Source organism: Polypterus senegalus, chromosome 4 (genome assembly GCF_016835505.1).
Source record: "Polypterus senegalus isolate Bchr_013 chromosome 4, ASM1683550v1, whole genome shotgun sequence".
Taxonomy (NCBI): Eukaryota; Metazoa; Chordata; class Cladistia; order Polypteriformes; family Polypteridae; genus Polypterus; species Polypterus senegalus.
The window spans coordinates 236,528,109-236,551,020 of NC_053157.1; the positions used below are offsets into that span (position 1 = coordinate 236,528,109).

A 22,912-nucleotide genomic window follows, 5' to 3' on the forward strand; every position below is an offset into this window, starting at 1 on the left:
ATGATAGATAGATAGATAGATAGATAGATAGATAGATAGATAGATGTAAATGGCACTATATAATAGATAGATAGATATATAGATAGATAGATAGAGATGACAGGCACTATAAGATAGATAGATAGATAGATAGATGTGAAAGGCACTATATAATAGATAGATAGATGTGACAGGCACTATATATAGATAGATAGATAGATAGATAGATAGAGTGACAGGCACTATAAGATAGATAGATAGATAGATAGATAGATAGATAGATAGATAGATAGATAGATAGATAGATGGATGTGAAAGGCACTATATTATGGAGAGATAGATAGATAACCAATTGTCTTGAATTAAAATGATTATATATTTGCTTTAAATCTTTAAGATGTATTCAGAAGTGAACATCCCCACCACCTTTTGTAAGTCTAATCTTCATTCTGCTTTGCACGTTCCCTTTGATGCCTGTGACAGTTTGTTTAATGCTTCATGTGTCAATGAAAGACATTGGGGGCATCTTCTTTACAATGAACTTTTTTTTAGAATTATTGCCTACAAATTAAATATGTTCAGAGATATATTTGTGTATTTATTTTAAATAAATAAATAAATACATAAAAGCCTATTAAAAGCGAGCCTAATATTGCAATGTTTACAAATGTACAAAAATATGGAAGCTCTTAGACACTGATCAATAAAAATTATTCATTATTAAAGATGATTTTTATTTTTTTTTTTTGACAGGAAACAAAATTCCAAATGTCAGCCCAGCTATGGGACTGAGTGCCCTTTCCAGCGGACAAAATAATGGAACACACAACAGAAGAATGGATTTTTAGATATTGCGGACAATTTCACACGTCCAGTATTCAATTTGCTACGCTCGGCCTTTTGGGGTTGGGGGGGTGTGGGGGTGTTGGGGTTCACAGTGGAGAAGAAACCGTTAAAATGCAGACTGTCGTGTAATCTTCTTAAAGAAATTGTGCACATTTATGTCTCCCTGCTGTTCGTTTTGCGGACACGTTAACCACAGCAAAAGTCCGGCCGTGCAAATGCATGAACCGCGCAGTGTGAAACGGGACGCTAAAATTAGAAGGGGCACCGATGTCTTCATAACACAAATCAGAGTGCGGACTTCACGAGCGCGGCCGTGACTGAATGAACCGCAGAGCGGGATCCTGCGCGTGCACGCGATCGGTGAGCATGACAGCGCGCTGGTTAAGATCAATACCAATGACGGCTTAATGTCTGCGCGAATCTCAGGGACCCTGGCCACGAGACACCGACGTGTACAAAACACCACAACGCCGAATCGAGGAAATCAGACAATAACCAGAAGTGACCAGCAACAGCAATGAACGGTAAAATCATGACGAGGTGACTCTCTGCCTTCATCAAAACGCCATGAACGCGAGAGAAAGCAGCGCAAAGGCAGCTCCTCAAATCTGTAACCTCTCAGCGTATCTCCCCGGCCCTCACCGTCGCCGTTTCCCACCCGTACTCGACCCTCGCGTCTGACGTTGTCTCACCTTCCGCACTTTTGCCTTTTCTTGTGGCATGAAAGAAGTCTGAACACGTGTGTTGAATTAGGAGTGTCACATAAAGCCCAAACAAGACGAGACAAAATACGTCATCAATACGCGACGAGGAACACGTGACAGCGCTACGCACCCTCGCAGGCGTCGCGTAAATGAGAGTAGAAGGAGAGAAAGGCGACCGGGGTGGGTAAGCATAAGGGGAAAGAGGAAAGTCATTTCGCTACAGGAGGGTCTTGGCGGCACGAGTAATGAGCGGTGGGATGGCAATACCGTGTGGCAGGGGATTAGAGAAGAAGAAACGAGAGCCGAGCTAGACGGGCATTGTAGAAACTTACGGCAACCAGAATACCCGCGCAGTGCTGAGTCTAGAGGGTCTCCTCAAAGCCCGCTAATGAAATCCAGATTTCGCTGAATTTGGGTCGCTTCGATCAGGCACAGTCGGTCTCATGCTGCGTTTACGTTTCACCTCCCCTCTGCAGTGCGTTCACGTAGTTTTTTGAGCTGAAAGATGAGCAAGATGGTCCGCCAAAAAAAAAAAAAGTGAAAACAAAGTAAATGTAAATATGGCATTTCGAGGCGATCGGGATCTATGTTTTATTTTGAAACACGTTACTAAAGTGTAAAATTCAATGCAGATTTTTCCCGACTTGTATTTTCGAGTTGGTGGGTCATTCACGTGGAATTTCCGACTTGACAGCTCGGATTTACCGCCTGTCCGAGAGCGCGTGAAAGCTGCGTCATCAACGCATTTGTCGCTAAACCCATATAGAATGAGGCAGTCCGTTAGGCAAAGGACGTGAAGAAGCCAAAGGAAATCCATCAGAGGTTGCGCACCGTGATGATGCGCCTTTGTACTATAAGGTTTTGGGCCAAACATTTTAAAAAGGTTAGGGAGTCGATTGAAGATGACTCGCGTACGGGACATCCTTTGGAGGCATCTTCACATAACATGTCTTTAAAAAGTGGAGGCCATGATTATGGAAGATCAGTGTCAGTCAGTCATTATCCAACCCGCTATATCAGGAGTGCCCACGCTTTTTCGACTGGCACAATATCAAATCAATACATTTATGGTCACTACAGTGTTTAGATTTAATAATCTTCATGTGGGAAAAGGCTGACTCGCATGAATAAGTAGAGCCCAATAATGCAGTCAAGGAGCTTTTGAATTCAGCCGAGTGAAAAATGACGGCTGTCCGATTAACTGCGATTTTAGTTCCCTCTCTTTTCTCTTTCTCAGATCGCTTTTTGGAAGGACGTCAGTTTCGTAGTTTTTATGAACAGTTCGAAAGTGCCTTTCCACATTTGGAATAGCAATGATAGATTGAAAGATCAGACAAACGCACTTCGATTGAGACATTGTGAGAAAAAAAAAAATCCTCTTCCAATTCCACATTCAGTCCAAAAACAACAATTTCTTTTTTAAATCCCTTTCTTTAAATTGGAAGACTAACTAGATCATATAGATAGCCGGAGTTTTGCAGTAGCTTGCGCGTTTGATCGTGCGTGCAGGATGACCAGTGTGTTAGAAGAAAAGAGATCTCAGACTGGCCGCCCTGTATGCCAGTCAAGTGGCAAATGCCATAGGGAGGATATATGATAGACTAACATATATATATAAAAAAAAATTGAATGCAACGCGATCTACTGGTCAATCGCTATCGGCACCCCTGCGCTATATCCTTACACAGGGTCACGGGGGTCTGCTGGAGCCAATCCCAGCCATCACAGGGTGCATGGTAGGAACAAACCATGGGCAGGGCGCCAGCCCACCATGCATACACTAGGGACAATTTAGGATCGCCAATGCACCTAACTGGCATGTCTTTGGACTGTGGAAGGAAACCCACAAAGACACGGGGAGAACATGCAAACTCCATGCAGGGAGGACCCGGTAAGCGAACCACAGGAATCCTAACTGCGAGGCAGCAGCGCTATCACTAGGTCTGCAACCTTTCAGCGGGGTCGTGCCGAACCTGTGTTACAATGTTATTCTGTGCGCCGATGTAGTTCCACCAGTTTTGTTATATATATAGTATCACAATTCGTCCATTTATAATGGGCTTCAAAAGCATGTACTTTTGATGCCCATTATAACCAGATCTTTTTGCTCCTTCAATATTTTAGAATGTTTTGTCAATTTTTTTTTTAATAACTACACTTATTTAAATTAAAGTGTGCTCTTCCCGGGCGGCACAGTGGCGTGGAGTGTGCATGTTCTCCCCGTGTTTGCGTGGGTTTCTATTGGCGATTCTAAATTGTCCCTAGTGTGTGTGTTGGTGTGTGTGTTGGTGTGCGCCCTACCCAGGGTTTGTTTCCTGCCTTGCACCCTGTGTTGGCTGGGATTGGCTCCAGCAGACCCCCATGACCCTGTACTGTCTCTTTCAAACGTACTAACCCCCAATTCCTGTACTTAATTTTCTTTCTCTAAATACCCAATTGCCACACAATCAGCTCTGTAACCTGACAGCATCAGACACAAGGCCACTCTGCCACTCCTTTTGAGGGTCCTTATTATCCAAGTGTTTTACGGTATTTAAAAAAAACGGGTCTTCCACTGAGACACGCGTGTCGAACTCCAGTCCCGGAGGGCCGCAGTGGCTGCAGGTTTTTCATTCTAACCATCTTCTTCATTAGTGACCAGTTTTGGCTGCTAATTAACTTCTTTTGCCTTCGTTTTAATTAACTTGACTCAGGCTCCTTAGTTGTCTCTTTTTTTTTTAAATTAGCAGCCAAACAATAAGGAGACACAAAACAAGCCACCACATGAGCAACTCATCTGTGCCCATCACACATCATCTAAAAATAAAGAAAGGTGAAGGTATCAGTAAGGCTGATCTCTCAGGTCACCAAAACATTTGGACTTTGTTCTTAGAAAAAACAGAAAAATCAACAGTTTTGGAAATGTGTGCAGTGGCAGAACGAGAGCAGCAACAAGCCATGGAAGTAAATAACGGGTTCAATTAACAGCAAGAATTGGCTTCTCATTATGAGATTGATTGGAGTTTGAAGCCCCAGTTTAGCTGGTCATCCATCGGCTCGCTTCATGTCTCATTTCTGTTTGGCTGACATTTAATGAAGAAATAAATCAATTCAGATCACTGAATCCTCTAAAACAGGGATATTAAAATTAAGGAGTGAATTAGCAGTGAAAATGGCGGCACGGTGGCGCAGTGGTAGCGCTGCTGACTCGTAGTTAGGAGACCCGGGTTCACTACCTGGGTCCTCCCTGCGTGGAGTCTGCATGTTCTCCCCGTGTCTGGGTGGGTTTCCTCCCACAGTACAAAGACATGCAGGTTAGGTGCACTGGTGATTCTAAATTGTCTAGTGTGTGGATATGTGCGTGTGCCCTGTGGTGGGCTGGCACCCTGCCCGGGGTTTGTTTCCTGCCTTGTGCCCTGTGTTGGCTGGATTGGCTCCAGCAGACCCCGTGACCCTGCCGTTAAGATATAGCGGGTTGGATAATGGATGGATTATCAGTGAAAACTGCTTGCTGATTAGAAAAAGCGTTAGAGTGAATGAAAACCTGCAGCCACTGCGGCCCTCCAGGCCTGGGGCCTCATGTATAAACGGTGCGTACGCACAGAAATGTTGCGTAAGAACTTTTTTTACGTTCAAATTGCGATGTATAAAACCTACACTTGGCGTAAAGCCACGCACTTTTCCTCGGTACCTCATGCCTTGTCGTACGCAAGTTCTCCGCTCGGTTTTAAAGACTGGCAGCACCCAGCGTCAAAGTAGTGCTACTGTTCCTGTGTGGTTACTCTTTATTTTCCTGAAGCGGCTTCATAAATACACCGAAACTAACCGCATATTGTTTATTAGTGTAATGCATCTGATTGTAATTAACTCGTAACAATATAATGGTCCAGGGAACAGCCATAGTATTCCAAATACCATAACTGCTTTAGCGTTGTTACTCTCACTTCTTCTTCTTCTTCTTCTTCTTCTTTCAGCTCCTCCCGTTAGGAGTTGCCACAGCGGATCATCTTTTTCCATATTACTCTCACTGCACCACTCGGAGTATTTATATCACTGTATCTGAGTGTGAATCACAGCAGCAGCTGATCGGAAAGAGAATTATCGGTATACAGCTTTAAGGACACGCTGTCTCAGCCACTGCAAAACGTTTTAAAGCCTTTCCTGTACGGACCTCGCGGTTCAGAAACAGTTTCATCCCAAGAACTTTAAATGCACTCAATCAATTGCTCCTTGTAGAACTGTTTGTACTTATAAGTACAATCACCCACTGTAAACTTGCACTACAGTTATAATATCTCACAACCTGAGCCACTTTATAAAGCGCGTATTTACATATGATGACGATATCATTTTTAAGGTGAAATGCAGCAAAATATGTTTGTTAAATTATACAGATAAAACTTTAACTTCATTTAAATAATCTATATTCTTCACTGGGAGTGTCGTGAAGGATAGAATAATTAAACATGTACTACGAAGATATTTCAATGTTCTTAAACGTTTTGAAGAATCGGCGCTAAGCTTACAGATGGCTTAACGTCTATTACAGAGCTGATTGTGTGGCGATCGGTTACTTGGGAAAGAAAAGCAAGGACTGCAGGCTACGCCAATATATATTGAATATAAAACAGAAAGAGAAAATAACAACACAGCTAAAAACGAGTGGCAAATTTCGCAAAAGTTAAATGCTTGTGTCATGAGCACGAGGCGGCTATGCAGTGTCTGCAACGGACGTGGCCATCCACCGTGATAAGCTACCTTACTGACGGCGGCGAAGGAGCCACCGATTCTTCCTCTGCCCAGTGCCACCACAAGCCTAGAGCCGCCCCTGAGTACTGCTGCAATAAATTATTTCATCGAAGTGAAACACATGTTTAATAACGTGCTTTAACTCCTATCATCATGAAAATGACATCACGTATACATCTCAGTATTTTAGTTATTCAGAGAGCTGTAATATCACGAATGTAATGGACTCTGTGTCCAGTTGGAGGAAGAGAGCCAGTTTAAGAAGCAAGTAGTGATTCACACACACAGAGCACATACAGTAGAAGATCAAATACAAAACAAAGCATTTAACGTGCTACTTTAATTACGATGTGATTTGAGAAACTGGTTAATTAAACGATTTTAAGATGAAGTTTATGATGTTCTACTAAATGACAAAATAAACTACGATTAAAGTGGAAATGTCGAGATTGAAGTTGACTTTTTGTGTTTTTTCCCCACCGTGTGCCTTTTTTCTCTGTACCCTAATAATCTTTCATATGACACTCAGACTGTGGGCTACAACTCTTCTTTTCACAGCGACTTTGATATGTGATTTCTTTTTTATTTCCGGCACTGTGCGATTTTGTGAACGTGAGCTTTCAAGTTTCTCCAACACGCTATGTCACTCGATCAACTTCCTTTTGTTGATTATACCACGGTTTATTTGAACAAATAGTATGTTTTTCCTTTGCCTCCACTTGGTATTCGCTGAAATTCTTATATTTTCCCCGTGCTTTTCCCATTGTCTTTTCACAGAAGGCTGCGCTTAAGGGCGATTTATATTGATTTGCATATTCAAAGAGGCGTAATTCTGGGAGGATTTGGGGCGTTACATAAAGCGAGTGCATGAGCGTTAGTTTTCACGCTGATCGGGATTTATGGAGCGGAAGAACGTGGAAGTTGGAGTACGCGCAGATTCCTGCATCTGGATTTTTCTGTGCGTAAGCACATTTCAGCTTTTGTGTTTACGCCATGTTATAGTGCGAGTTCTACGCACGGCGTTATACAGGAGGCCCCAGGTGTCCAACAAGCTTCTTCTGGTAGCATTTCTGGGTGTGGCGTCAGTGCTTCTAAATAGGGAAATGGTCAGGTGCCCACTGGCTGTTGTCACAGGCCCTAGCAGGGTTGAGCTTCCATGCTCCAAACCCCTGGCCCCACTGCAAACCACGGGGGTTGCCCTCTAGTGGAGGAAGATGATGTCCAGAATAAGTCCTCTCCCCCAGTCCTTCCATTATCAAGGCATTTTGGACGGGCAAGAACCCCGGCGGTCCGCCACAACACTAAACATCTTCATCCTGGCAGGAGTTATTCAAAAGCTCAATATTCAGGCATCTAAAATGCAGTTTACATGTGGACGAAGGGCCAAAAGGCATATGAAGTGCTACGTTTTAAAAAAATACCCAGGTACGTGTGGACAGGGTTCTCGATCAGCTGTATCAAGTAGGTTTTTATTCTCAATTTTCTGAGATTTTCTTAGGCTTAAAAGGAGGGGTCACAACATTTCAGATCTCTCATAAGAAGTTAGTTGTTAGTTTTTTGGCGGAGTTCAGATAACTCTGAAATGTGGTCCAGTTATTTTTGACTGCCCTGTACTGTTTAAAAACTGCTCTTCGGCCCAGAAATGTGACATTATGAATTAACCCTGTCACCTTTATTTCGACAGATACAAAGGGATCCTCCTTCTCAGGTCACATGGTCTCGCAGTGAGGTGCAGGACAGGACTGTCCATGTGAGGAGGGACTCTTTGAAGAGATGAGCAAAACAATTAAAAGTGGAGTAGAGTTTTACACGGAGCCTGGCTTCAGCCACCAGTGACAGCATGGATGAAAGATCGGAGCACATTAAAGAAGAGGACTGTGAGTGGGGTCCCTCCGTGGACGTGTGTACAAAGTTGGAGGATTCCAAAGGAAGAACTTCAGTGTTTAAGGAGGAGGAAGAGGAAGTGGGTGCGATGATGGCTGAGAATTCAAAAGATTTCCAAGGGGATTGGTTCAAGCAAGATATAATTAAAGGCTCCAATTCCAGTTTACTGCCCTGGGTCACTGCTATGGGACAACGAGCTGCCCATCAGGATTCTGTAGAAGTGAAGCCTGAGTTGTCTGGGTTTAGGGTGAAAATCGCTGAAGGAAAAGGGAGAGAAGCAGAAGAGCAGCAGTCATCTCGGAGAGCTGGAAGAAGTAAGTCATGAGTGTGGCAGAAGAGCTTGGTTGGCGCCGACCCGACACAGACTGACACCGGAGACACAACTATTTATTTGTTCTTCATCTGTGGGACATGCCTTCCTTGTGCCCACAGACACAACACAGTCCCCAAAAATACACACAACAGAAAACCCAAAAACATCAAAAGAGGAAAACCGGAAAACCCAAAAACACACTCCTCTTCCTCCTCCTCCTCCTCCCGACTCTGGCACCCTGAGTAGAGGCTGCAGCCCTCGTGGAAGTAGTCCAGATGGCAATTAGCCTAATTAGGCTGCACTTCCGGGTGTGGCTGCATTCCAGCCCAATGGGGCTCATTAACCCGTGCAGCTCCCTTGGGTGGTGGCCACCGAGCCCAACAGGTCTGAGCCCTGAAGTCCTGATGTAACCCAGGAGGGTTGCCATCACCCGTTCTGGGGGACGTAGTGTGCATCCCATAGTTGCTCCGCTGGTCCCAGTGTCAAAGGGGCATCCTGGCCGGGCATGGGTCCTGGCCATCTGCCACAGGGATTAAACATGACAGACGGTGACACAGAGATGGTGACACCTGGGTTTTTGTGGGTGGAAATCAGAATGAGATGCAGTAATAAGGACGAGCTCACCGTGTGCACAATGGCTAACAATAGCTGACCTAACAAGTGCAAAACACAAATAGAAGGCAGAAAAACAATTGGGGATCCATCCCTGTATATGAGCATTGTACGCAACAGCAAGGCAATGTAACCGAAAGCTCCAGAGAACTGTCTGCTTCAGCGTCCAAATAGGGACAAACCAGGAAGGGAAGGTGTTAGGCCTTTACAGAGGCATTGAAGGAAGGCGTGTTATTGTGGTATTTCCCTTTATGTACTCTTTACCTAGGGGTAAGTGTACTCATCAAGTTCATTACCGGGTTGGTGTGCTGTCACATTTTAAGATTAACGCACACACACATAGATAAGCGCATACACACCGAGAGTCAACAGTGCCCTCTGAGGGACACACTAACCTCCAGCACACATGAATAACACAGCCTGTCACTCTCTTAGCACTTCAAGAGACTGGCTTATTGTCGTCGTGAACAACAATACAATGTTTTAAAGATATCTCAGACCTAAATATTACTTTAGTAACAAGGAAGATATTCAGACATACAAAGGGTCAACATCCTTGGCTATCGGCCATTTAGCAAACCAGAATGCCTTACTTTATGCCCCGTTCCCTACTATTGGGTGGAGCTCAAGCCCTCAGCCTTAATAAACCTTGCAGCACGGAGCGCATGGCAAACCTCCATACTGCTCCAGGTGCTCTTAATAAAAATGACCTTATTACCTACCTCACTCTAAATATGAGGACAAAGCAACTGTGGAGGGGACGCTGGCACACGCATGTTACTGCCACTCTTCCCTGTTATCAACACTTTTCGTTGAGCATGGAAAAGGCACTATATAATTAAAAAGTATTATTATTATTATTGAAGTATAAAAAGTCAAAAGCAGGGTGGCATTTATTACATGAATAATAATACCAACTAGAACAGGGAATGTAAGAAAGTAAGATTGATAGTATACTGTATGTATATATGTATATATATATATATATATGTATATACTGTGAAAAGTAACAGACTCGACACACTTAAAAAGGTTAGGGGCAACCACCCATATAATATTCCTAGCAGCAAAATGGCTTTGAATATCACAGAGGTGTTCACAATGCTGAGTCCAAAACAGAGCTGCAGAGGGTTTGCAAAGATGGCGGCTTTAATGGATCAGACCGGAAGTGATGTTCTTCTGACGTCAGTCTGTGCACCTGAAGTGACGTTCTTCTGGGTGCCGGAACAGGAAGTGACATCATCAGCTCTGAATCAGACAGGTTTTCCCATGGCTGGTTTGTAGAGATAACAGGAGAAGGTTTAGTGCACTCCGCCACCCCCTGGCCTGGCGAGGAATTACCTTTGGTTGGTCCATATAATGTCCTCCTACTCGCATGTGTCCGACAATGTATATATTGAGGAAACGACAGACAGGCGGACATGTTGTTTTTCAATCACCACACGTTTTATTTACACTATTTACAGTACATAAATGGGTCACACAGACCCCAGCAATGGTCACTAAGACCCAAACAGTGCACAACCCCCAAATACACAGTCCTGGCCACAAATGCCTCTCTTCGGGCCGCCCCCACACCTCCTCTGTGCTTCGTCCTGCTTCCTCCCGACTCCAGCAGTCCTCAATATATATATATATATATATATATATATATATATATTACATAGTTTACTGTCAGATAATTCAAAGAGTACTTGACATGTGTTTCGCCCTTATTTGGGCTTATCAGGCGTACACACTCCACTGCACCCCTCGTGGGAATCGAACCTCGAAGGCCAGTGTCAGAGACGAAGTCCCTTTATGCTGCGCCACGGTGTGTGGTTTGTTTATTTGACAGCCTGAAGATCGGAGTAATTACATTCATAGCATCCATAGTCTGAGTCCCGATCTGATTTGTATGGGTGGTTACCTACCAGGTAACGTATCTGGTTGGTGTGCCAGTCAGCAAACATCCGCCACAGGCCCTTCAATCCATCAGTGTAGGGACATCATGGTGTTTTGATCAGGTAGGGGTGGTGCAGATGGGCACCACAGAAAACTGGAAAAAGAACAGAAGAGAAAGTAGGAGAGAAAGTAGGGGTTAGTACGGATTATGGACCCATGATATATAATGATGATTGAATATACAGAGCATCAGGATTAAACTAAAATGAAGCTCTGAGAAAGCCATGTTGAAGTAATGTGTTTTCAGCAGTGTTTTAAAGCAGGGGTCACCAGCTCCGGTCCTGGAGGACCACCATGGCTACAGGTTTTCATTACAACCCCTTTCTTAATGAGTGACCTGTTTCTGCTGCTAATTAACTTCTCTTTAACTAATTTTAATTGAATTGCTTTTTTTAAGATTTGTTCCCCCGAGTGCATCCATCCATCCATTATCCAACCCGCTATATCCTAACTACAGGGTCACGAGGGTCTGCTGGAGCTAATCTCAGCTAACACAGGGCGCAAGGCAGCAAACAAACCCCGGGCAGAGCGCCAGCCCACCGCATGGCACACACACCTGCACATCAAGCACACACTAAGGACAATTTAGAATCGCCAGTGCACCTAACCTGCACGTCTTTGGACTGTGGTAGGAAACGCACCCAGACACGGGGAGAACATGCAGACTCCACACCGAGAGGACCCGTGAAGAGGACCCGGGTCTCCTAACTATGAGGCAGCAGCACTATGAGTGCATATTATATATAAATCACGTCTCCCGCTGCTATAGCCCACCTGCTTCTTGGTTTGATGTGTTGTGCGTTCAGAGATGATCTTCTGCACACCTCAGTTGTAACGAGTGCTTTGCCATTTCAGTTCCTGTTGCCTTTCTATCAGCTCGGACCTGTCTGGCCAGTCTCCTCTGACATCACCAGGGCATTGAACTGTCGCCCACTGGATATTTCTCCCTTTTTTGGACCATCCACTGTAAACCCTAGAGATGGCTGTGCGTGAAAATCCCATCAGATCAGCAGTTTCTGAAATACTCAAACCAACAGCCAGGCCGCATTCAGAGTCCCTTCATTCCCCTTTCTTCACCATTCTGATGCTCAGTTTGAACTTCAGCAGGTGGTCTACAGGCCGAAATGCATTGAGTTGCTGCCATGTGATTGGCTGATTAGAGATTTGCGTTAACAAACAAGCGTACCTAATAAAGAGGCCAGTGAGTGTACACCTACAGAATATGTGGGGGGACGGTTCAATAATTAGGTGTGAACTTATGACTATAGTACACCCCATAATATTTTCAAGCCCTGTTAATTGAATTCAGAGTCACATATGCATGGAGGTTCGCTTCCCTGCGTTTTCCCTGCGTGGAGTCTGCACGTTCTCCCCATGTCTGGGTGGGTTTCCTCCCACAGTCCAAAGACATGCAGGTTAGGTGGTCCTAAATTGTCTAGTATGTTATTTGTGTGTGTGTCTGCCCTGCGGTGGGCTGCCTCCCTGCCTGGGATTTGTTCCTGCCTTGCGCCCTGTGTTGGCTGGGATTGGCTCCAGCAGACCCCCGTGACCCTGTGTTAGGATATAATGGGTTAGATAATGACTGACTGACTGATTGACATGCAAGGAGGAGCGGCCACATCAGACAGCAGGCCTGTAGGGGGCTACAATCCTGGTCTATCTCATGTCCCTCTTTTCCCCCCAACACTAACCTCCCCTAGAGTCTCCAGCCCACCTGACCTGAACTGGAGGTTGACTTGTGCAGACGTACAGAGGACATGTGAAGTCTATAAGGACAACATCTAGCTGCAGGATTTGACCACAGGACTGAAGACCCCTGAAGCTGCAGCAGAGAAAACCAAACTGACCTGCCAGATTCTAGTTGCTGTTGGTTAGATGAAGCCCAATAAGCCCCTCTTTTGTAAATCCACAAAGCATCGGGCTGGAGCCATGAGCCAGTCTGCTAACCACTGTGCCACTGTGTGTTAATAATGGAAGAGAAGATAAAGGGAGATGTATTGTTTACTATTGTTTGGTTTCTGAGGCATCACAATTGTATCAAATGAACAAAACAAAGAAGGGTTGACATTCCTGCTGGTCAGACGTCCAGTCCACTCCACCCCTCGCTGTTACTCCGAATGGCAGCAGTTGTGGAGGAATAAGACAAAGCAAAGCTCTGGTTGATGACACATCCACTGGAGGGTCCTGTTAAAGATCAGGGGGACAGAAATGAGGGGCTTAGGTAAAAGGTGTGAAAATAACAGAGTGAGGGGGCAACAGTCACCAGTGGACATGGAGGGTCTTTGAAGGTGAGTTTTGCTGGATGTTCATGACAGCCTCACTTCATCAGCTCCACTTCTCAGATCTCAGTCATCCATTTTCTACACTTGGGCTCACGGGCAGCATCTGGAGAAGGGTAGACAGAGCAGCCTGAGAATGAATGCCAGTCCACTGCAGGGCACATCTTCACACACGTCCACACTGTACCACACCAAACGGTGACGAACACAGCAGACACATCTGTGGGGTATACGAGAGAAGAAGATGGAGGTGAAAAGTCCAAACACACAGTGGGCAGACCAGGAGCTTTTCACACAAAGCACAGACAGTGACTGAGCCTCACTTAAATCGACAGGCCAGGCTCATTTTAGTCGATTTAGTTCTCATGTCAGGTTGTTGGGGGGGCCATACGCGCCCTGGGCTTTACAGCAGCAAAAATCAATAACACCTTAGAATGCTAACCTTCATTATCAAACAATCTCCACTACGACAAAATGGCGTCCGAGTGACACGTCGACGGCGCCCACTAGGCGGAAACGCAGACGACGTCGGTAGGACGTGACAAATCACGTGAGTGAGTCATGAAGGGACAGCAAGACGTGCTAATTGGAATTTAGCGACACGCAGAATTGATCGTTCTTGACAAACTTAACAACATGAGATCTAACATTTCACCCCCAGACTCAGATGTCTTAGAGACATTTCATCCAATCAGCTACCTCCAGCAATTTCAGCCAGTGTGGTCTGCCCAGTTCTCTGAGTTGGTCTCACAAACTTAGCTCATCTTAATGGTTTATTCATTTTAACCCTTAAACCGCTGGAACCAGCTATAGTTGATTCTCAATGCAATTTGCCAGCACGCCGGAGCCAAGTATATTCGGCGATGTAAATTCATTGAACTCTGCAACCGGCTATAGTCGCTTCCCAGAGCAATTTACCAGCATGTCAGAGCTGATCAGTCCGTGTCGTCCTTTCGTTGAGAAGCCAACTCACGACCACTGGCGCCCCCTAGCGAACCAGCGTCACTGTCCCTGGGATTCAGCCGCTGCACTAGACTACTAGACTACAGGCATCAGCGTTTACCTCTGTTGGTGATTTACTGCATTTCATCAATGGCGTCAGTTGCAACTTGAACATATCAGAATAGATTGTTGCTGTAGTTTTTTTAGATAGCTTTTATAGTTCATTGACAGTGTGTAAAATGATCCGTGTTGCAGTAATTGTGATGTTCTTTGCATGAAAAAAAAAAAATCTGTTCCATTAAAATTTCTCATTCTCTTTGTGAATTGTGACGTTTACTTAAAAAGTGCAGCAAAAATGTATTTGGCATCCAAGGGGTGCATTAACCCCCCAAGTATGTGGCGGTTTAAGGGTTGAAACATTAAACTAAACCTTTTTTTATCATTGCAGACATACAGGAGAATGTCAGCTTCACCCCATCTTCGGTTACTGAGACGTCTCCCCATTGCAGACTGCAACACAAACAGGACAAGGAGAAGATGAAGAAATCAGCAAGAGGACCATGGAATTTGACAGCAGCCTCTTTACAGTGCAGTTCTCTTCCTGTAAGAGAAGCCGTACACGCTGAATGAAAACAAACACACAGCACAGATCAAGAGGCTTTGTATGCTGACCAGGAGTGTGGACAAATGGGTAAAGTCAAATCTGACTGCAACAATCTCACATCAGTTCATACAAGAGCAAAGTCACATTGCTGTTCTGAATGTGGCAAACGATTCCCCCATAACTGCAGGCTCCAGGCACATATTAGAAGCCATATGGGAGAAAAACTTTATTGCTGCTCTGAATGTGGCAAACGATTCCTCCATAACAGCAGGCTTCAGGCTCACATAAGAAGTCATACTGGAGAAAAACCTTTTTGCTGCTTTGAATGTGGCAAACGATTTTCCCATAACTGCAGTCTCCAAACACATACAAGAATCCACACGGGTGAAAAACTCTATGGCTGTGCTGATTGTGGGAAAAGATTCATCGATAGTGGCCACCTTCAGAGCCACATAAGAATTCATACTGGAGAGAAACCAAATTGCTGTCCTGAGTGTGGCAAACAATTTGTTCTCAGTAGCAATCTTCAGCAACACACAAGAAGTCATACTAGGGAAAAGCCATATAGTTGTTTGGAATGTGGCAGAAAATCTCTCCATAATAGCACTCTTCAAAGACATACAAGAATCCACACAGGTGAAAAACCATATTGCTGTCCCGAATGTGGCAAACGATTCACCAGCAGTAATGGCCTTTGGCAGCACACACAAATTCATATGGGAGAGAAGCCATATTGCTGTTCAGAATGTGGCAAACGATTCCTCCAACGTGGCAGACTTAAGGCATATTTAAGAATTCATACTGGAGAAAAGCCTCATTGCTGCCTTGAATGTGGCAAGTGATTTTCTGACATTAGCAGTCTCCACAGACATACAAGAATCCACACTGGAGAAAAGCCCTATGGCTGTTCCGAATGTGGAAAAAAAATCATTGACACTAGCACTCTTCACAAACACTTAAGAGGTCATACTGCAGAAAAGCCATAATGCTGTTTTGAATGTTGGCAATCAACTTTTCCAAAACAGCAGTCTACAAAATCACATAAGAAGTCATACTAATCTGCCGTTGTGAACTGTGACAGGACATGTTCCCCTAACAAAAGCCTTCAGAATAATTTTAAAGCCAACGATAAAGGTGACCTAAATGTGGTAAAGAATTCTCACATTAAGTAACATCCATTGCCACTTAAGAATCCACAGTGCAGAAAAGCCATACTGTTGCACTGAGTGTGGTAAATGATTCTCAGACAGCAGTGTACGTTAGGGCTGTAAATGAATTCTCATTTGTAAGAAGCCTCACAGCAGGTCTGAATATGCCAAGTGTTTCTTAGACAGCAGGAATCTTAATGGCCGCATAACAATTCACACTGGAGAAGCCCTGAAGGAGTAACCTGAAGTGTGAAGAATGAAGGAGTGGATGGAGGACTGAAACGTAAGGCAGCTAATTCCTGAAGTCTTGATGAGTACCTTCACATGGTGAGGTTTGTTGTTTAAAACTGATCATGTAACTCCTAAAAGTAAAAATATGTTCACTGAATGACAGAAAAGGTTCTTCATTCTGGCTGTATATCTCCCAGGATAAAAAAAAATATGGTCTCCCTCTGCTTTGGCTCTCTGGTGGTGGTAGTGATAGTGTGTCATCCTCAGATGAAGAGTAGAACATCTCCAATGTAGTTACAGATGAACAGTGTGGCAGCAGAAAAGGCCAGACCACAAAAGTACAACTGGAGCAGGAAATTATGAGGACTGGACACAGACCAGTAGTGAAATGAAGACAAAGCTGAGGTCAAGTACTCCTACTGTTAGGACAGAAATCCAGAATTTCAGCTTAAAGATGTGCCAGGAGTAGTCATGGAAAATAAATCCTGACATTCTTTAAGATAACTGAACCAAATCTAATTTCTTCAGTTGGAACAATTCATTAAAGGCAGCAAATATATCAAGAGAAAAGGAGAGACAACCAGAAGACAAAGAGAATAAAGAGAACAGGCAGAGACCTTTGATGAAGAGAAGAGGAGAACCTCATATGGGGTGGCACATAGGACAAAATTAAAGCCTACAAAACTAAATTAGAAAAAAAAACGGAAATATTTGAAAATAAATTCAGAAATAAACACTCAAAAATAAACAGGCACACTCAGAAAGTGATTTTAACCCAGAAGCTAAAAGTCCTGAAAAGCAATCAGTTTTCAAATGAAGACATGCAGATAACCAAGAGAGAAGATTTTGAGGAATTAAAAATGGAATTCCTACTGGCGCCCTACCCGGGGTTTCTTTCCTGCCTTGCGCCCTGTGTTGGCTTGGATTGGTTCCAGCAGACCCCCTTGACCTTATAGTTAGGATGTAGCAGGTTGGATATAGATGGGTGGATGGATTCCTACTGGCCTCGGTCTCCACATTGGTTGGGTTATCTACATTAGGGGGGCCAGTGAGACACAAACCCCAGAATGCCACCAGATGGTGATGCTGTGCTCAACTTTTTAAAAATAAAACTATTCACAGCAAACTCAACTAAGTCTTCTTAATAATTTCTGTCACCAGAATATGACCGAGTAAGGTTGAGCCGAAATTAGAGTTCTAAAGTTCCAGGGGTCTGCTGACACCCACCGCATATTAGATCGATAACTGGGGATATGCGGGCGAATGTCGCTTTATAAATGCACAACGTCTTAAATGGCATCGGGCAATGTCAGGCACAGAAACTGGAGGAGTGAACCTGCTGGAGAACTTTATTGGACTTTTCATCCAAAAAACACACACACACAGATGCTTCATAGCAATAAGGGATGAAAGCTGAAATGGAGTTCTGCGTTCAGTAAATGTGATCCTGAGTAACCTGGTTGGTTCTCAAGTGTCATGTCATCTGATCAAGACTCGGCTGGAGACCCGAAGGATGGCAACTCCTTCCAACCAAAGTGAGGACAATAGCATATTTTTGAGCTAGTCATTCAAAGCATGGAAAATGATTGTCCATATCCAAGTTTTTAATGCACTCAGCTCCTTTACAGTGTCACGTTCTAAATGCTGCATCGTCCAGAGAGGGAGGGGAACGATGGTCTGCATCAGCAGGTGAAAGCAGCACCGTAGACTGGCAGCAAATCGTAAGAGACTGATAAACGATCGAATGAAAAGCAAGCTGCATTGTGTCAGCTAAGACTGAGCTGTACAGGCATTTGTACAGAGCTGACAATCAGATCAGCCACCTGTTTCCAACTCCAGCAGCTCAGCTTTTACCAGTGTAGTTGTGTGCTGCGCTTACCAGCACTGCTGCCTATGATTTTAGCCTTACTGGTGCAACAAGCAATTATTAATTGAACACCTTGGTTCCAACTAAATGATGAGAATTCATTAATTAAAAGTCAAGTTGGGGAGCAGGTACTGGTATAGTGCTTTGCCGCACTCACTACACAACGAAACAACTCGGGATCCCGGTTGGCAAACACCCCAGGCAGACACGCAGTACAATTAAAAGGCCTCCAATTTTTATTAGATCAGATTAGGAATGTGAGAATATGAGGAATGTAAAGCAGGACCAGGTGATGGTCATCTCCGGGTCATGCGGCAAGTATGACCTTCAAGTCCTAACGATTGTTATGAAAAGAATGATGATTATTAGGAGAAAGGTGTTTACAAGGCGAAGTAATTGTTATGAAAACAGGTACAGCACGAGTACATTATTAGGAAGATAACATGTAAAGTGAATGACGAGAATTATGTACAAAACGGGGATGTTCTGTGATTAGAACTGAAATAAAGATGAGGCGCGCCCAAACCATCGGGCTCACTTCATGAACTGAGGCAGGCTTCATGTGCTCTGCAATGGTTTCCTAAGCTGTGCAGTAAAGTCTAAATTCTGAAGACTCCACTCATTTTTTCTGAAGATTTCTCCAAAACGTTATGTCAGATCATTTGTAACTGCGGTGTGAGAAACAACAGCTGCACAAAAGAAGAGCAATGTGCAGTGATTTGTTTTTTTTTTTGTGGGACAAGGGTGAGACCGGTGGTGATATTAATTGAAGACTCTGTGCACAGTATGGAAAACAAAAGTGTTTTGACTTGAAGAAGTGTGTATGAATGGAGAATGAAGTTCCATAGAAGGTCGCACAAGTGTCAGCCATGAAGAAGGAGGAGCTGGATGCCCGTCCACATTCATGACTGATGACAACATTGAGCGTACAGGTAAAATGATTCTGTTGAATAGACGAGTGACAGTAGATGATGTGGCAAATAATTTGCCTATTATTAGGTTAAGTATGCAATGTGAATTTCCCCTTGGAGTTTAATAAAGTATCTGACTTCCTCTATAACTGCAGACTCCAGGCACATATTAGAAGCCATACAGGAGAAAAATCTTATTGCTGCTGTGAATGTGGCAAACAATTCCTCCATAACAGTAGGCTTCAGGCACATATTAGAAGCCATACAGCAGAAAACCTTTTTGCTGCTCTGAATGTGGCAAACGATTCCTCCATAACAGCAGGCTTCAGGTTCACATAAGAAGTCATCCTTGGGGATTAATAAAGTATCTATCTATCTATCTATCTATCTATCTATCTATCTATCTATCTATCTATCTATCTATCTATCTATCTATCTATCTATCTATCTATCTATCTATCTATCTACAGTGGTGTGGAAAACTATTTGCCCCCTTCCTGATTTCTTATTCTTTTGCATGTTTATCACACAAAATGTTTCTGATCATCAAACACATTTAACCATTAGTCAAATATAACACAAGTAAACACAAAATGCAGTTTTTAATAAATGGTTTTATTATTTAGGGAGAAAAAATCCAAACCTTTATGGCACTGTGTGAAAAAGTAATTGCCCCTTGTTCAAAAATAACCTAACTGTGGTGTATCACACCTGAGTTCAATTTCCGTAGCCACCCCAGGCCTGATTACTGCCACACCTGTTTCAATCAAGAAATCACTTCAATAGCAGCTGCCTGACACAGAGAAGTAGACCAAAAGCACCTCAAAAGCTAGACATCATGCCAAGATCCAAAGAAATTCAGGAACAAATGAGAACAGAAGTAATTGAGATCTATCAGTCTGGTAAAGGTTATAAAGCCATTTCTAAAGCTTTGGGACTCCAGCGAACCACAGTGAGAGCCATTATCCACAAATGGCAAAAACATGGAACAGTGGTGAACCTTCCCAGGAGTGGCCGGCCGACCAAAAATTACCCCAAGAGCGCAGAGACGACTCATCCGAGAGGTCACAAAAGACCCCAGGACAACGTCTAAAGAACTGCAGGCCTCACTTGCCTCAATTAAGGTCAGTGTTCACGACTCCACCATAAGAAAGAGACTGGGCAAAACGGCCTGCATGGCAGATTTCAAGACGCAAACCACTGTTAAGCATAAAGAACATTAGGGCTCGTCTCAATTTTGCTAAGAAACATCTCAATGATTGCCAAGACTTTTGGGAAAATTCCTTGTGGTCTGATGAGACAAAAGTTGAACTTTTTGGAAGGCAAATGTCCCGTTACATCTGGCATAAAAGGAACACAGCATTTGAGAAAAAGAACATCATACCAACAGTAAAATATGATGGTGGTAGTGTGATGGTCTGGGGTTGTTTTGCTGCTTCAGGACCTGGAAGGCTTGCTGTGATAGATGGAACCATGAATTCTACTGGCTACCAAAAATACTGAAGGAGAATGTCCGGCCATCTGTTCGTCAACTCAAGCTGAAGCGATCTTGGGTGCTGCAACAGGACAATGACCCAAAACACACCAGCAAATCCTAATATAAGAAATCAGGAAGGGGGCAAATAGTTTTTCACACCACTGTATCTATCTATCTATCTATCTATCTATCTATCTATCTATCTATCTATCTATCTATCTTATCCATGACAGACTCTGGTGTCAAAAAGTGAGATGGGTACAGAAACGACTCCCAGAAGGGCAAAATTAGAAGTGTTTGGATATCTGCAAACAACATTTGGACCGATACGCTAACAAAGTTTCTTAAAAGGAATCATGACTGGTGATGAGACATGGATTCATCACCTGCAAGTCAACAACAGAGTATGGAATGGAGACCTCCTCAGTCGATGACCAAGAAAAAGATCAAAAGCCGACCATCAACTGGAAAATTGGAGGATGACAGTTTTCTGGGATTCTCAAGGGCCAATATTGGAAACATTATCAGGAGAAAAGGTTCAACAATCAACCATGCCTGTTACAGGGAGATGCTCACTGAAGAGCTAAAGCCGAAACTTTGGACAAAACGCTAAGGGCTGTTATCCAATGCTGTTGTGTTCTTGCATGACAACACGTCTGCACACTGCTGCTGACACTTTGTTGTTGTGAGGTGCTGCAGCATCATCATCATCATCCCTATAGTCCTGATCTCACCCTATTGGGCTATCACCTGTTTGGTCCCATGAAAGAAGCCCAACGAGGACAAAGATTCACGTGTGATGAAGAGGGGAAGACAGCGGTGCATTCATGGCTTGCAGCTCAGCCTAAAACGTCTTTTTTAATGAAGGAATATGAAAGCTTGTTGACGGATGGACAAAGTGTATTGAAAAGCAGGGAGATGATGTCGAAAAATGACAGATTTGTCTTTTCTGAAAATTGATTAACATAAAGTCTACAGGCAGAGTGTAGATAACTTATATATAAGTGAAGACAGCAGAGAACATCATTGGGGTGCCTCTCCCTTCACTACAGGACATATTTTACAAAAGCAGTGTCCGCAAGGCCTGCAGCATTGTGCAGGACCCCTTACACCCCTCACATGGACTTTTCACACTTCTGCCATCCAAGAGAAGATACTGCAGCATCAGAGCCAGATCTGCCAGGCTGCAGGAGAGTTTTTACCCCCAAGCTGTCAGACTCCTTAACACCAGGCTGCCCCCTGGGACCTTTCACACGGCCTCAACCACCACCTCTAAAAACAGAACTTTTATACATGAAAACCACTGTCCTGCAAAGATGAGTGTGCAGGTAGAGAAGAACTGAAGATCTCATACTGACCTTTAAGGATTTGGACACTCCTGATATCCTTCTGCTGTGAAACATTCTGACCTGTCATTGTTTACACGTCTTAAACAACTATCATCGTACACGGATCATTTCTGTATTATCTAGATCTATTATTTATTATATTACATATCTTACACATCAATGTTGCTGCTACATCTTTGTCCTATCTTTGCACAATGTCTTATCTTGTTTGTGTTTTAATTTTAAATTTTAATTCTATTTTTAATTTACTATTTGCACATCATGTTGTTACACTGTGGACCCTGAGCTTCGCAATTTCGTCTATCTGTATACTTGTATATGGTTGAGATGACAATCAAGTTCACTTTGACTTTGACTTGTGCCTCCTCCAGACCGTGAGGGGGCATCCGTCCTGGTTATGTTGGGGGCCTCGGGTACAGGGCTTGGAAGCCCAGCCCTGTAGGGACCCGTGGCCATCGCCAGGCGGTGCCCCGATGCCGGAGTATCCCATGTAGGACCTAGTCGGGGCTGTAGACCGGCCGGGACGCCCAGGAGGACCAGAGGAGGGATTGTGCCTCCTCCAAACCGAAAGGGGGCGATCGCGCTGGTTGTATTGGGGGCCACGGGTATGGGGCTTGGAAGCCCAACCCTGTAGGGGCCCGTGGCCACCGCCAGGCGGCACCCTGGTGCCTGGAGCCCAGCACTTCCGCCACACCAGGAAGTGCTGGGAGATGACGACAGGGACCCCCGGACGGCTTCCGGGTGCGCAGCCGGCACTTCCGCCACACTGGGGTGTGGCCAGGACTGATTGCCAGGAAGCAGCTGGAGCCCATCCGGGTTCCCATTTATAGGGGCCGCCTCCCTCCAGTCAGCGGTGGATGTCGGGTGGAAGAGAACAGAGCTCGGGAGAGGATGGGAGGTGGTTGAAAGAGAGGCACAGTGACTGGAAGAGTGTGGCCTGGACATTGGGGGAATCGGTGCTGGAGGCACTGGGGTTGTGAGTGCACGTAATTTGTGTAAATAGTAGTGTAAATAAACAGTGTGTGGTGGAACTATGTTGTCTGTCTGCCTGTGTCCGGGTCCCAGTCCACAATATATATATATATATATATATA

General features: G+C 44.2%; 2 protein-coding genes across 5 annotated transcripts in view; one reads left to right on the top strand and one right to left on the bottom strand.

Moving 5' to 3' along the window:
• Positions 1 to 22,912, bottom strand: part of LOC120528911 (zinc finger protein 708-like) — a 47,906-nt gene that overhangs the window by 6,941 nt on the left and 18,053 nt on the right. The window lies entirely within an intron of this gene.
• On the top strand, positions 1,165 to 19,038 carry LOC120528215 (gastrula zinc finger protein XlCGF17.1-like). Of its 4 annotated transcripts, none has more exons than XM_039752313.1 (3): positions 1,165 to 1,349; positions 7,942 to 8,455; positions 14,680 to 19,038. In XM_039752313.1, exon 3 carries the CDS (start codon positions 14,919 to 14,921, stop codon positions 15,675 to 15,677), a length of 759 nt encoding a protein of 252 aa, XP_039608247.1. In that variant the 5' UTR covers positions 1,165 to 1,349; positions 7,942 to 8,455; positions 14,680 to 14,918; the 3' UTR covers positions 15,678 to 19,038. The 4 variants fall into 4 exon arrangements, with proteins under 4 accessions (XP_039608247.1, XP_039608248.1, XP_039608249.1 ...); XM_039752314.1 differs by lacking the exon at positions 1,165 to 1,349 and adding an exon at positions 1,523 to 1,709; XM_039752315.1 differs by lacking the exon at positions 1,165 to 1,349 and adding an exon at positions 3,385 to 3,420.